The 14,216-nt window shown below is 40.3% G+C and overlaps 1 protein-coding gene, 1 non-coding gene and 1 pseudogene across 4 annotated transcripts in view; 2 read left to right on the top strand and 1 right to left on the bottom strand.

Moving 5' to 3' along the window:
- Positions 1-14,216, top strand: part of Wwp2 (WW domain containing E3 ubiquitin protein ligase 2) — a 135,522-nt gene that overhangs the window by 91,518 nt on the left and 29,788 nt on the right. For all 3 annotated transcript variants that reach the window (XM_074055744.1, XM_074055746.1, XM_074055745.1), the window contains exon 9: positions 13,130-13,219. In XM_074055744.1, coding sequence (XP_073911845.1) covers positions 13,130-13,219 — 90 coding nt within the window. The remainder of the gene's footprint in view (positions 1-13,129; positions 13,220-14,216) is intronic.
- LOC141417612 (U2 spliceosomal RNA) lies at positions 10,406-10,487 on the bottom strand (annotated as a pseudogene).
- Positions 10,688-10,794, top strand: LOC141417640 (U6 spliceosomal RNA). The gene has a single exon (XR_012442291.1). It is a non-coding gene; the product is annotated as a U6 spliceosomal RNA (small nuclear RNA).

Genomic DNA, 14,216 nt, shown 5'->3' with positions numbered 1-14,216 from the left:
TTCTCTGGTCTCACTGAATTTTCTCTCTGGTTACCTTTTCTATTCCCGTGGCTTTCTCTGGGATCTCATACCAGCTCTCATTTCTGTATCTAGAGCCCATTGCTTCATGTGAGTGTCTAAAACAGAACCCATCATCCTACCCACCCCATCCTAGCTAGAATCGGATCTCCCTCCTGAAATGGTGCCGCCATCTACCCAGACCACCATCAGGCCATCCATCTTTTACTTCTTCCTGACATCTGTCCAGTCATTAAGCGTTGCCTCTGGCCCTTTGGCTTATGCTCTCAGCTCTCCATGTGTCTCCTTAGCATTTGTCACAAGTGTAGTTTAATGATTTATTGAGTGGTTATCTTTCCTACAATACGTTATCAGTGCCATTCAGGCAGGGGTCATACCTTTCTTTTTTTCTTTTTCTTTTTTGGGTGGGACTGGGACTTGAACTCAGAGCTTTGTGCTTGCAAAGCAGGTGCCCTACCACTTGAGCCACACCTCCAGTCCATTTTGCTCTGGTTAATTTGGAGATGGAGTCTTGTGAAGTATTTGCCTATGCTGGCCTCAAATCTTGATCCTCTCAATCTCATTCCCCCTCCAAATAGCTAGGATTATAGGTGTGAGCCATTGTGGCCTGGCTGGTCATGCCTTTCTTATTTACCACTGTATGCTGTCTTCTTAGCACAGTTTCTGGCCTGTTGTGGGATTCCAAGATATAGTTAAAGGAAAGAATGAATCTGCCTCTTTAATAAGTGTCAGTTCTGCCCATTTGGCCTATCCCAGACCAAAGAACCATTATCTGTCACTCAAACAAATCTTCTTGCCCTTCCCTAATTTATTTTAACCTTTTAAAATAAAACTCTGAGCATGGCCTTTATTTACTTGGCATGCTGCAGTAGCTTATTGTTATTGTCTTTAGGGATAAATTTCCAAAGCCTTAAGTAAGCCTGAAAAGCTTTTTCTCCTTTTGCTCTCTAAGCCCTAGCCATAATAATTTAGTTTGACCAAAGTACCACCTTTCTCCAGACTGGGGGACCCTCTTTCATGCTGGTCACTCTTCCTGAAATCATCCTTAACATTTTGTCTGTTAATTCCTATACATTTTCAGGTTTCAGCTCAATCAGTAATTCCTTTTGGAATGCTTCCCTAATCCCTGGTAGACAACGTTAAACTACTGCATGTACATGTGTAACTCTCTTCACACTTATAATGACTTGTTCAAGTCCCTCTGACCTGCTGGGCTATAGATGAGGAGGAGCCTGGCACAAAGTAGGCCCTCAAGACTTAACACTTTTTTTTTTTTAATTATGAAGTTTTTTATTAGGATATATTTGTTTCATGGAGAGTGGGGAAGGGGTTTGTAGTGACAATTCCAATTAGGCTTATATTGTATGTTGGTTAGATCACCCCCATCGTCTCTCCCCCTCAACTCCTTCCCCACCCCACTTAAAGCAATTGCAAGAGGTTTCCTTGTTCTATTTCATATAGATATATGAAGTCCATCAACCATATACCCTCACCTTCATCTCCTTCATTCACCTTCCCCCTTTCCAGTAGTACCCCGTACACATACTATATGTATTTTACAGTCCTGCCAAGACTTATTTGTAATGGATATATGAGTACATTAAAGTACCATCCTGGTGTTTTTTTGTTTGTTTGGTTGGGTTTTTGTTTTGTTTTGTTTTCATCCACCTGGATGAATGTTTTTTGCTTCTTTGATGCCTCTAAGAAAGAGCAGCTATGACAAGAATATTGCATTTTCTTCCCAAGGACAGGAAGGTTGAGCCTAACATCACTGTTCTATGGCTTTTGCATCTGTCACAGATCAGAATACTCTTCCCTATTCCCAAGGGACCCTTGTCACTATGGAGCTTGGCTTCTCTTTGCTAAGGCATTTCAGAGCCAAACTGGGTTGCTTGCTAAGGCCTTCAGCCTGTCTGTTTCCAACTTTATCTTCTCAACTCCTCAATCTCCAAGTGAACCTTGCTCCCATTGCTAAGTAAAGGGGATTGAGGAGTTGAGAAGTTAGCAAGGTTCACTTGGGGACCCCAAGGTCTGGTTTTCAAGTTGCCACATCGCCCTTCTAAAATTTGCAGCAGTAGAGACTGATCATAAAGAGGTCACACACATCTGTATGTTTTAAGACCCGAAGACTATGCATACCTGAGATGCATGGGTCCAAACACTGTGTTCCTCATTCTTTTTCTCTTTCCTTGTCTTGTAACCCTCCTGTTTTCTGAAGGTTTTAAACTTAATTAGCAGGAAAGAAGCCATGGGAAGGGTGTTTAGTGTCCAAGTTGCAAATGCCTATTGGAGGGGTGCCAGACTTTAGGGAGGTGTGTGAGATAGTGGTCCAAGCAGGGGGCAATGGGAAGTGAGGCTGCTTTGGTCAGCTGGCCCTCTATCTGGTTTTTGTCAGCAATGAGCCCACTTTGGGGACCCAGTGCTCATTAACAGACCGTCTGTACATGGCTTCAGTAAACTCCAAATGCGCCCCGACTGTCTGCATCTCCCTGCATCCTTAATACACAGAGACACATTATTTTGCCCTGGCAGCTTGCACCCGGCTGTGGTTTCTTACATAAGGGAGGGCGTTGTATTTAGACTGCTGGCTTCCTTCAGCTCTGCCGTTTCACACCATCCTTTTTCTCTTGCAGTCATTGGCTGCCCTGTTTCCTGCCTCACAGTAGAATTAATTGAGGAGGGATGTTTTCTAGATCTTTTTTGGATTTGCCATCTGCCCTGCCCCCATGCCCAATTATGGAGAACAAGAGACATTTTCTCTAGGTGGTTCTTGAGACCCTATCTAGGATGATAGCCTTGTGAGAGTTCTTTATGTTTGATTTGTAGAGATACTCGAAAAGATGCTAGAACTTGGAGCGTCTTTGCTAAGCTGTAAACCAGCTGCTGCCATTGAGTTCCATTCCAAACTCAATCCCAGCACTGTCCAAAGAGTCTTACCCAAGGAGTTTTTTTAAACAGTGCTTCTCAGACTGTTGGGAAGAACCCATCCTTTTTTGTTGCTCATTTTGTTTTAATTTATTTTTAAATTTCCAGTCTATTGCAAAACTATACTTTTGTTCTATACTCTGTTTAAGGGATGCCTCTATGCATTTGGATATTGTAGCAATGTCAAAGGCACAAAAGTTTCTAAATGCCGAGAAACTTCTCTACTTTGCTGGTCATGGTGAAATCAGAGTTTTGGGTCCAAACTCCTGGGCTTCCACATGTCATGTCTGGCCACTCTCCCCTGTAAGCCAAATAAACAGCATGGTGAAGGGCAGAGAAAGGAGATTTATTACACTGCCCAGTAAATGCACCATGGGAAGAGGCAAAGTAAGCACTCAGCCCATCTTCAGCCATCTTTGAGGTATAGACATTAGCTTTAACTTTAAATAAACAAAGAATTAGGGCAGGGACAAAATGTATGCATAGTTAAACAGTCCCAGTCACAGGTGTATTCCAGTGGTCAAGTGGGGTCTGGTTGACCATTATTTCAGTTCTTGTATTTTGAGGGTTCCAGGGTTCCGGAGAAGTTGTTTATTGCTATCATCACTTGAGGGGAGTGATCTCAAGACATGATTACTCCTGCTTCTGTGTGCAGCCTCATAATTATAGGTAAATTATCCTTATTTGGAGGGGTGCTCTGTCTTGCAAGGCTCTGGTGTTCGTTCCTTACGGGTAGTTTCGGTCCTCATTTCTGTCCTTCCTTGATTCCAGGGTGGCTGCAGGAGAGAATGGCTCAGAGCAAAGGACAAAGGGTATAAAATGGAGGCAGAGATGCCGAGCTTTTCTCCTATTTTTAGTCAATTTGTGGGCCCGAGTAAGGAGTCAGTACTTTCCAGCAAAAGTAGTTTGAGGACCTCTTACAATAGGTCTGTTAACAGTTTTGGCTGAGGATGCATATTGAGTGACTCCAGATTAAAGGATTATATTGAGAGAATCTTTCCTCCCTCACTTGTTTTAATGCTGGATGTGGTTTAGTTCTTGACTCTGCAAGGACTATTATATGCTCAGGTCATACTGAATAGTATGCATTCTAGCTTCCTCATCTCAGGACATAAGTCTTTTCCAAAGACACTACTGTCATCATAAGCTGGGCCATGAGATAGTCTCACAATGACTTTATATATGTAATCATGCATAATTATTTTCATTTTTAATATACTTTCTTGAGAGCTCCTCAAGAGCAGGAATTATTGTGTCCATCTTTGCATCCTCAGCACGTAACACAGTATTTGGCTTCCAGAGAGATGGAAATTTGTTGTTCCAGAGAGGTGGTATTTGTTGAATGAGTGCCCTTATTATAAAACTTATTCTCAGTGCCCTTATTATAAAAACTCATTGATAGAACATTAGAAAAGACAGAAGAAGACAACAACAGAGACCCACCCAGATTTAATCTTGTTTTTTTTTTTTAATGCACTTCACATATATTTTTCCCTGGTCTTCACAACACTGTTAAGGTTGCTATTGTGTGTGTGTGTGTGTGTGTGTGTGTCTATGTATGTATGTGTGTGGTGCTGGGGTTTGAACTCAGGGCTTTGTGCTTGCTAGGCAGGGGCTCTGCCACATAAGTCACACCTCCAGCCCTTTTTGCTTTCAGGTATTTTTCGAATAGAGTCTTGTGTTTATGCCTTGGCTGGCCTGGACTGTGATTCTTCTATTTACATTTCCTTCATAACTGGGATGATGGGTGTACCTAGCTTTTTATTGGGCTAGACAGCCTAATAAAAAGTAGCTAGGATTGCAGGTATGAGGGTAGCTAGGATTATAGATAAGAGGGTGTGAGGGACTTTGCCCAGGGCCTCAGGCTGCTAGGCAAGTGCTTTATCACTTGAGCCATAGCCCCAGTCCTTTTGCTTTTTAGTTTGTTTTGCAGATAGGGTCCCCTGTTTCTTCCCTCCTCCTGTCAGGCCTGGAGTGTGAACCTCCTACCTTCACCTCCTGAGTAGCAGGGGTTTACAGGCATACACCACCATGCCCAACTGTGATGTAGCTACTTTTATCTACATCTCGCAAGTGAGGAAACCTTAAGCAGTTTGCCTGAGGCCACATATACGGACATACACACATGAATAGACATCGAAATTTGATAATATTAAAGTATGTAGTTTTAAAAACAAATTATTTTTACTGTAAAATATTATAAGCATGCATATAAGAATGGTGAATAATAAAATGAATTCTCGTGGACTCACCAGATAGCTTTTTCAAATTTTAGCCTCATGCTGCACTAGCTGGGGATATTTTTTTTCTTTAAATGCTTAATGATAAAGACCTTACCAGTATATTTGCAAGTCTTGTGGTCTGATCCCATTCCTGATGTACAGGGATAAATGGAACTTGGAACATCCATTTAAGCAGCTGAGTAGTATTCTGTTGGTATTGTATTTTTTTAAGATATGTCTTGGGCCAGGTGTTGTGGTGCCTGTCTATAATTCCAGGACTTGGGAGCAGAGGCAGGAAAATCACAAGTTCAAGGCTGGCCTGGGCTATATAGTGAGACTGTGTTTCAAAAACAGAATAAAAAAGTATGTCCTAGAACTGGAGTTTCTGCATTGTAGAGGATGAAGATCTTCAGTTCGGTAGGCAACAATGAAATGACTTTCTCAAGTCAGCTGACCTGCTCACGGTCCTTGAGCATGCCCAAGCATTCCTGCTAAAATGTCACATTTTCTCATTTTGGCCAGTCTGATGACTGTGAATGGTATCTTTTTGTGTTTTTAACGTGAATTTCCTTGGTTATTACTGACATTGAATCTCTTTTTTAGTTCTTGGTTTCCTTATTTTTTTCTATTCCCCCCCCCACACCCGCCCATACAAGGGGGATTTGGGGATTGAACTTGGGACCTTGATTGTTAGTGCTCTACTATTTGAGTCATACTCCCAGCCCCATAATTTGTTTATTTCATATTAGACATTTAAATAGTCTCTGACTTTTTTTTTTTTTCTTTTTTCAAATGGTACTGGGGATTGAACCCAGGGTCTCAACACATGCTAAACAAGCTCTCTACCACTTGAGGCATACCTCAGCCCTGTATTTTTTTCTTTAATCTATAGGATTCTTAATACATACTGGATACTAATCTCCTCTAAATTTAATGCATTGCAACTTTTTCCTCTCAGTCTGTTGCTTGTCTTTTCACATAGTTTATGTTGCCTTTTATTGTGCAAGAATTTAAAATAGCCAAATTTTCATCTGCCTTTTGTCTTGTCTAAAATGCTTCCTTACTCTGAGGTTGTAAAAATTTTACACACATATAGAACTCCATGTTTTGTTGATTTTGATGTGCATGTCAACTCACATTTTAACTTCTTCAAAATCAAAATGTAGTTTATAAGCTTTGGCATGCAATTATTTAATTGGCAGTCTTTTTTTTTTCCTTAATGGTATGTTAAATAACCATATAATCAAGGCATTTTAGATTTAATGAAAAATGGGACATTTATATAACTTTTAAATACAATATTATCATAAACATGCTATTTACTAGGTAACTTTTCCACTAACATTTTGTAAATATCTGAATAAGTCAGTGTTATTTTCAGTGAAAGAATACGCATTATAGAAATAACATACTTTACTAATTTGGGGACATTTAGGTTGTTTCTAGTTCTCCTATAATTGCTCTAATGTGCACTTACTGCTAAATCTCTTGACATGTTCTAAAAGTAGTAGTTAATGAGTATAGACTCATATAGACAAGGTTTCTGGCCAAGTTGCCACATTGCACTTGGAAAAAGAAACCTGTTTTTATTCTGACTGTTTTTGAGACTTTTTTTACCTGTACTGCCAATATTTTATCCAAATACATTGAAAAATTTTTATGGGTACCACCTTCAGGAATGGTCTTGCCTCTCTGTGGAAGCATATTTTCAATGTTGCCAGCTTCCATTGATGAGCTTTGGGGTCTTTCCCAAGGCAGTGAAAATGGAATGACTGAAGAAAAAGGAAGAGAAAACCAGACTTCATTCTAGAGCCTTGGTATCTGCTACTTTGACATCCTAGGCTTAGAGGGCAGAAAATGCTGGTTGTTGGTAGTTATTAAAAGGAGGTTAGTATCTTAGATTTAAAGGCTAGTTCAGTATTTCAGGGAAAGTCCTTGCAGGGAAGGACTGAGTTTAAAACATTTCCTACCCAAATAACAAAGAACCTACTGAAGCCATGAAAACAGTGAGCAGGAGATATATTCCACCACATATGGATTTCTGACTCATAAAGCAGGCTGAAAACATCCCTACCCAAGAAACCAATCTTATGGTTCACCCAGGAAGTGTCCCAAGCTTAGGGGAAGTGTAGGACTGTAGGACTTACTGCTGAGCTATCTATTATAGGAGCATAAAATCAGAAAACACTCATTTCATATTATTTTTGCATATGGTGAGTTGGCCTGCACAGGCAGTTTTTTTTTTTTTTTTAAAGAAAACTTAAACACTTACAGTATATTCTTCTGAAGTTACCTTTTTATCTAAGTACCAGCAAGCCATCCTTTCCTTAGGATGTATAAGAGGTGTGGTCTGGCTTTGTTTTCTAATGGGGAAAGCATATTTTGCTTGAGAGCTTTCCTAGTGCCCAGTGCCTGAGTTAATAAAAGGTGAGCAAATTAATGACTAATACAAGTTAATAGAGCTCTTACTAAGAGAGAATTTTTGAGTGTTTTGACATGTAAATTTGTAAGGGTCATTTAAGGAGAACTTCTTTGATACTGATATTCCTTGCCTAGCAATAACCCCATTCCCAACTTCATTATATTTTTGGTGAAACTGAGATTCTATCCAAACACAGGGGAATCTGACTAGGAACTATATTGATCAGGATGGTTGAACATACTCTAGTGGCAGATAATAGAGAAGTAATTTCCTGAAGACCTTTTAGGAAACCTTTAGGAAAATGTGGTTCAGCGACCAGACAATGTCTTTTTAGATAGCATACAGGAGAGACAATTGACATTATCCTAATAATGAGAGTTTTCTTTTAGCCTTTAACCTTTTAATGATGGTGACTGGGGAGATTAGGGGGTGGGGGTGGAAGATATATAACAGAATAAAGGGTAATTTAGGTGAAAGAAAAATTACCTAAGATTAATTGAAATCAGAGACTCCTTAAATAACTTTCAAACACAGAATCACTGTGCAGTCTACAATCCAGCTCAGTGTCACTCATTGAAGGCCAAGGAGCAATGTGTTGGGTAGGGACCTGAAACAAACTCAGTGCTTTGAACACTGTTTCTGAGAGCATCAAAGAAAGCTATTCAGCCAGAGCAGATATGACCCACGTATCCAAGATGCAGCATTGAGGGAGACCCAAGGGCAGTTGGTTTGAAAAGCCTTTTCATCTCAGTGTGAAGAAGATGCTTGTAAGGAACAAAAACTTAACCCTTGACAGGAATGTGCTGATGAAAAGTCAATGCCAGTATCATTTTCTTGGCATGGGGAGACAGAACCAAGAGTCAGAGGCTTAATCTATGTAGGTCAGCAGAAGCGGAAGGCTCATGTGGCTGACGATAGAAATGACCGACTGTGCTGCATGAATGAGGGGAAGAGATTTGTATGACTCTTCCTGAATAGCTGTGCAGGTAAGGGAGGAGTGAGAGTTCTCTAAGACAGGGAGGTATGCCAGGTCAGAGATCAGGGAGGACCCATGTGGACATTTAATCTGAGCAGGAGTCCAATGTTAAAAGGAAAAATGGAGATGTGTAAAAAAAGGCCTTGGAAGAAAGGTCTTGTCCCTCTGGTAACTATTTTTCTAGCTAAGCCAGTTGAGAGGGTTCAGGAAGGACATGGAGCGTTGCTGGACAATAGCAGTCCCTGAAAGACTTTCATTTCTAGGATCAGCTGTGATCAAAGATGGGAAGGGCAAATATGGTCTGGGTCTATGCTGGAAAGAGCCACTGAAACTAGAATATAAGGGAAGAGGAATTAACTCTGGTATAACAGTATATTCTCATATACTGTTTCCGGCAGTTAAAAACATTTACTTCCTGGAATTTGAAGTATTCTCCTATCTTTAAATTAAGATATCAGGCAAAGTATAATAAAACCAAAGTTTCCCCCTTGTATCAAGTGAAATGTAAAAGAGGTAAAAAAAAAAAAAAGTAGAGATGCTCATAAGAGGAAAGTTATTATAGCAAAAGAATTTTTGGAATAAAAGAAAAATCTATTCACATTTGAAAAAAAAAATCTCCAGTTGCTACAGCAGATATTTTGCCTTTTAAAAGGGGCATCCCATCCAAATATTATAGACCGTTTTCCAAATAGTGACTATAAAATAAATAAACTCATGTTTGGGGAGCTTTTGTACTATAAAACTTCCCAAATAACTCCTGTTTTCAAGGAAGGGATGGATTCCCAACACAGGGACTCCAGCCTCTGGAGCTGGCAATATTTGTTCCTCTATCTTTAATTCAAAAGGGCATCCAGAGAGAGAAGATCTTTAACTTAACCCAGTGGACATTTTCATCTGGGCACTTTTGAAAATTATGCCTTGTTAATAAAATACTGATTGAAGTACAAGATCTTCCTTTTGCAGTGGAAGGAAGCAGGGTACCTGGGTCAGATTCCTAGGATTTTGTTTCATCAGAGCCTTGAGCAAGCATACCCATTAGAGAAAATGTTCCAAGTGTGTCTTATTGGTGTTTGTACTGTTAAATAAGTAAATAGCAGACTGTTAGCCTGACACTCAAAATCTCTGTACTTTGAGTGTCTACATAATGAATTTCACCTTAATTTAGAAGGTAAACAAACTGAAACCTAATTTAAGGAGTATTTTTTTTTGTAACAAGTAACTTGGGTTTTAGCCAGTGGCAGATATCCAGCTGATCAGACCAGGTCTGACTATAGCCATTCAGGTTTCTACCTGCTTCCATGTTGGGCTCACACTGCTGGGCCAAGTTCTCTGAACCTCTCTTGGTTCTGGGTACTGCCCAATTCATGAATTGTTCTTTATTCAAATAAACTGTTATATTTAATTTGTCTAATGGTTTTCTTTGAACAGTAAAACTCTGGTCCTCAACCCAGTAGTTGACCCCTCTTTTGGGGGGGTAGGGTGGAGAGGGTGGAATCATTAAACATCACTGCTTCCCCAGAGCTGGTCTTCCCTATGGTGGAAGGTAAAAATTTACTTCTTCTGGTAGACCTTATCAGAGCAGAGGGCTGTGATTAAGATGGAACTTAGAAATGAACCTGTGGATCCTTAGACCAGGATTGGGAAGACACCTTGTCTGCAGTGTGTCTAGGTCCCTATAAATTTCAGTTTACCTTCTTCTTTTTCCCTTTCTTCCTTTGATCAAGATGTTGTAAAACTCAGAGGTTTGGAGAGCAGAGCTGAGTTTGAATCCCATGTAGTTTCTTTGAATCTCAGTTTCCTCATGAGTAATGGTATTCCCACCTTAATGAAGGCCAGAGTTGGATGAGATAAAGCATTAGCCTGTAGCTCATGGCAGATTCTCCAGATACTACACTTGATCTTAGCCAAAAGGCCGAGAAGCGATGGGCAGATTCTCCAGGGTCAGTGGTGCCTTCCTTCTTCCTTCTTTGCCTTAAAACCTTCATTTATCTGTTTCTGAATGAGTTTCAGAGGCCTGACCAATGCAATATGCTAATCAGACATTCCTGTTTAATGAAAAAAAATGGTATTGAATACAGTTAATATGTCAATGTATACACATTAGGCTTAATAATAGAAGTTACGGTGCTTGCTTTGGCAGCACATGTACTAAAATTGGAACGATATAGAAAAGATTAGCATGGCCCCTGTGCAAGGATGACATGCAAATTTGTGAAAAAAAAGAAATGGAAGTTACGGCATATTTCACCATGTAGTCAGCTCTGCTTTTAATGTAAGAAGTCTTAAAAGTTACCATGCTATGCAAAATCATGCAGTAAAAACCACAGGGCTTGTGGGGGAAAATGGGTTAGAGTTATAACACTTGAAATTTGTCAGTGACATGAAAAAACTAGAAACTTAATAATAAGACAGTTTTACATGTGTTAAATGATTTAAGAAATACATAACACCACAGTCATATGGCACTTTCCCTGGAGTAGACTTGAAGTTTGCTTGTAGAAGCAGGTATTGGAAGGACTGGGACTTGTGGGTGTTACTGTGAAGTAGGCCATGGAGGGTTATCTGAAATCAAACAGGAAATTACAATACCAGGCATGGACATGGTGGCAGATAACTCATGGTAAACTGAGGTAGCTAGTAGATGCTTATGGGTTTTGTGTATTTCTGTGTGATTAGGTTTAACTGAGAGAACTTTCTGTGTTCATCTAGTATTCTTAGAGATAAAATCACAAAATTCACATTTTGTTCATATTCACTCATGTATCAGTCACAAAGGAACAAACTTGCATTTTCAAAACAAGTATTTCAGCACAACAGAGTACGCAGTAGTTTCCTGAAAAGGGTACCTTCTGCTAACCAGTGCCCAAAACTAGAGGGAAATTAATTTAGTGTAAAATGTAGAGGTTCATGGGACCTTTAGCATCCTTTGTAAAGTGGTAGGCATTATACAAAGTTTTTGTATCCTTTATACATAGATTACTATATTTTGTGTAAGTAGAGACATTGTCAGACCATGTGTGAGTAACAGGAGTGTGGAGATGATGTGCTTGGCTTTTTTTTTTTTTTTTTTTTTTTTTTTTACTGTTCATACTCATGGAGTCACCTGCTACCTGGTCATCCTTCCATTAGCACAGATGAGCCACCTCACCATACTTGTCTCATATTTACTTAAACATACACTGAAACTCAGTAAATAACAGTACACCATGTTTCTGGATTCACTTAGATTTCTTAAAGAGCCTCTGCTAGGGCTGGGGATATAGCTCAGTGGTAGAATACTTGACCAACATGTGCAAGGCCCTGAGGTTGATCCCTAGCACCATTCAAAAATAAAATTAATATTCTTTGCTAATGAATCATTCATTTTAAAAATAAGTATGACTATGAATATATCTAATGCTAGGAGAACAGGGGTAGTTTTTGATTTTGACAGGTTGTGTCAGCTGAAAAGGCAGAAGGATCCATAAATAAACTTTTGGAGAGGTCCATGAAACCCAGAAATTTCATATAAATTTATGCTGTAAGTGCATTTTGGAAGAAAAGGATCTTCAGTTTTAATCACCTTTTTTTTTTTTTTTTGTGATGGGACTAGGGCTTGAACTCAGGACTTTGTGCTTGCAAAGCAGGTGCTGTACTGTTTGAGCCACACTTCTGGTACCTTTTTTGCTCTGGTTATTTTGGAGATGGGGTCTTGTGAACTGTTTGTTTGGACTGGCCTCAAACTGTGATCCTCCCGATCTCAGCCTCCCCAGTAGCTAGAATTATAGGCATGGGCCACTGGTGCCCAACTTTATCTTTGATTCTGAAACATCCTAGAAATACTGATTTGAAAAATCCATGTCATAAGCCAGGTACCAGTGGCTCACACTTATAATTCTAGCTACTCACTCTCTCTCTCTCTCTCTATATATATATATATATATATATAATACAGAGAGAGAGCTGCTTACTCTATATTATATATTAGCTTATAATTCTAGTTAATTCACTCTAGCTACTCAGGCAGCAGAGATCAAAAGGATTGTGGTTTGAAGTCAGTCTGGGCAAATAGTTCAAGAGATCCTATCTTGGGAAAAAAATCATCAAAAAATACGACTGGTGGAGTGGCTCAAGGTATAAACACTGCATTCAAGCCTCAATACCTGCCCCCTCCCCCCAATTCATGTCATATAGACTCATGAGTCATTGAGGGAAATTTATAGCAACCTATGTTGCATCCTAGTACACTGATCTCAGAAAGAGGAGCTACTGTAGTTTCTCAAGAAGCATTCCTGTCCAGGTGTGGTGTTGCATACCTGTAATCCTAGCACTGGAGGGAGAGGCAGGAAGATTGCAAGTTCAAGGCCAGCCTGGGCTACCATGGCAAGACCCCATCTCCAAAACAAGAAAGCACACCTAGATACCAACTTCAGTGATAGGGTGGAACTAGTGTGACCATTGGGTTGACATTGTATGTCATCTTTGATGTTTCTTCTAAACTAGCCATATCAGTAGTGAAGGACTTCCTGTCTAACAGGGACTGTGCTGTGTATGTCACACTTCCCTTGGCTTTTTTTTTTTTCCTAGGTGGGAGCAGCGAGAGCTACCTAATGGGCGTGTCTATTATGTTGACCACAATACCAAGACTACCACCTGGGAGCGGCCTCTTCCTCCAGGGTAAGCTCTGAACCAACAAGCCTTGAGACTTTAGAATGGGTACCAGGAGTCACCCAAGGGCTTCTCCATCACTCCCTCCTCAGCCATCTCTCTGTTTTACCCTGCTCTCTCTTCCTTCCTCTATTATTTTCCCTTCTTTCCAAGTCTTCTCCTTCTACATTTCTCTTTCTCCTACATGCATCATGTTGGCTCTGGCTGATGGCCGTGGTCTTTATTGAGTGGTATTCAGAGCTGACATGACTGTGGAGTCCTGGAGACAGAAAGATTGGGCAAACCTTCTAAGCCTTGGTGTCTTGATGCCCTCAGTCATGTCACCATAGAGAGATATCCCTATTAAGGCTGGAGGTTCAGTTCCTTTCTTTAGAGGTAGCAGAGATCAGAGACATTTATCTTGGGTCACTTGATTACTTTTCCTATCCTGTTACTTGAATTCTGCTCTCATTTCTTAGGATATCCTAGAATTTTTACAGACTCTCTGGGGAAAAAAGAATGGGGAGGCTGATTAAGAAAGATTATTGATGCATTTCACTGCACAGCCTGACCTGAAAGGCAGAGTGCTCCTAATTCAGCTAGGCTTGGTGAGAACACAGCTGAGTTCTCCAAAACTGAAAGATGACAGAGGCTTCCACAGGAGGGAAGACTGTCCAAGTTTGAGGAGAAGGGATTTGATTCCCTGACTGCCAGGGACAGAACGTTCTTTCCACATGTGTCTCTTGGTCCTGAGAAATTTAAAAGGGAGTGTATTCTCTCAGGATAGAGTAACCCTCCCCACTGGAGTAGCCATGAAAGACTCCCACATAAATAGGAATACTTCTTCCTCCTGAGTTTGCAGAGTAAAAGGATGGCAGTGGTGGGGAGCCTTGGGAGAGCCCCTGTAATTTGTTTGGTTTAACTGTCAGGTATGTGTCAGGCAAATACCACCTCATCTCTCAGGCCCTTCAAATTTCCACAGATGGGTTGCTTTTAGCTTCAGTTTCCAGTAGAATTCTTGGGTTTT

The sequence above is a fragment of the Castor canadensis genome, chromosome 15 (genome assembly GCF_047511655.1).
Source record: "Castor canadensis chromosome 15, mCasCan1.hap1v2, whole genome shotgun sequence".
In the NCBI taxonomy this organism is placed as follows: Eukaryota; Metazoa; Chordata; class Mammalia; order Rodentia; family Castoridae; genus Castor; species Castor canadensis.
The sequence above is the reverse complement of the archived record's forward strand: the minus strand, read 5'-3'. Positions and strand labels throughout refer to the sequence as shown.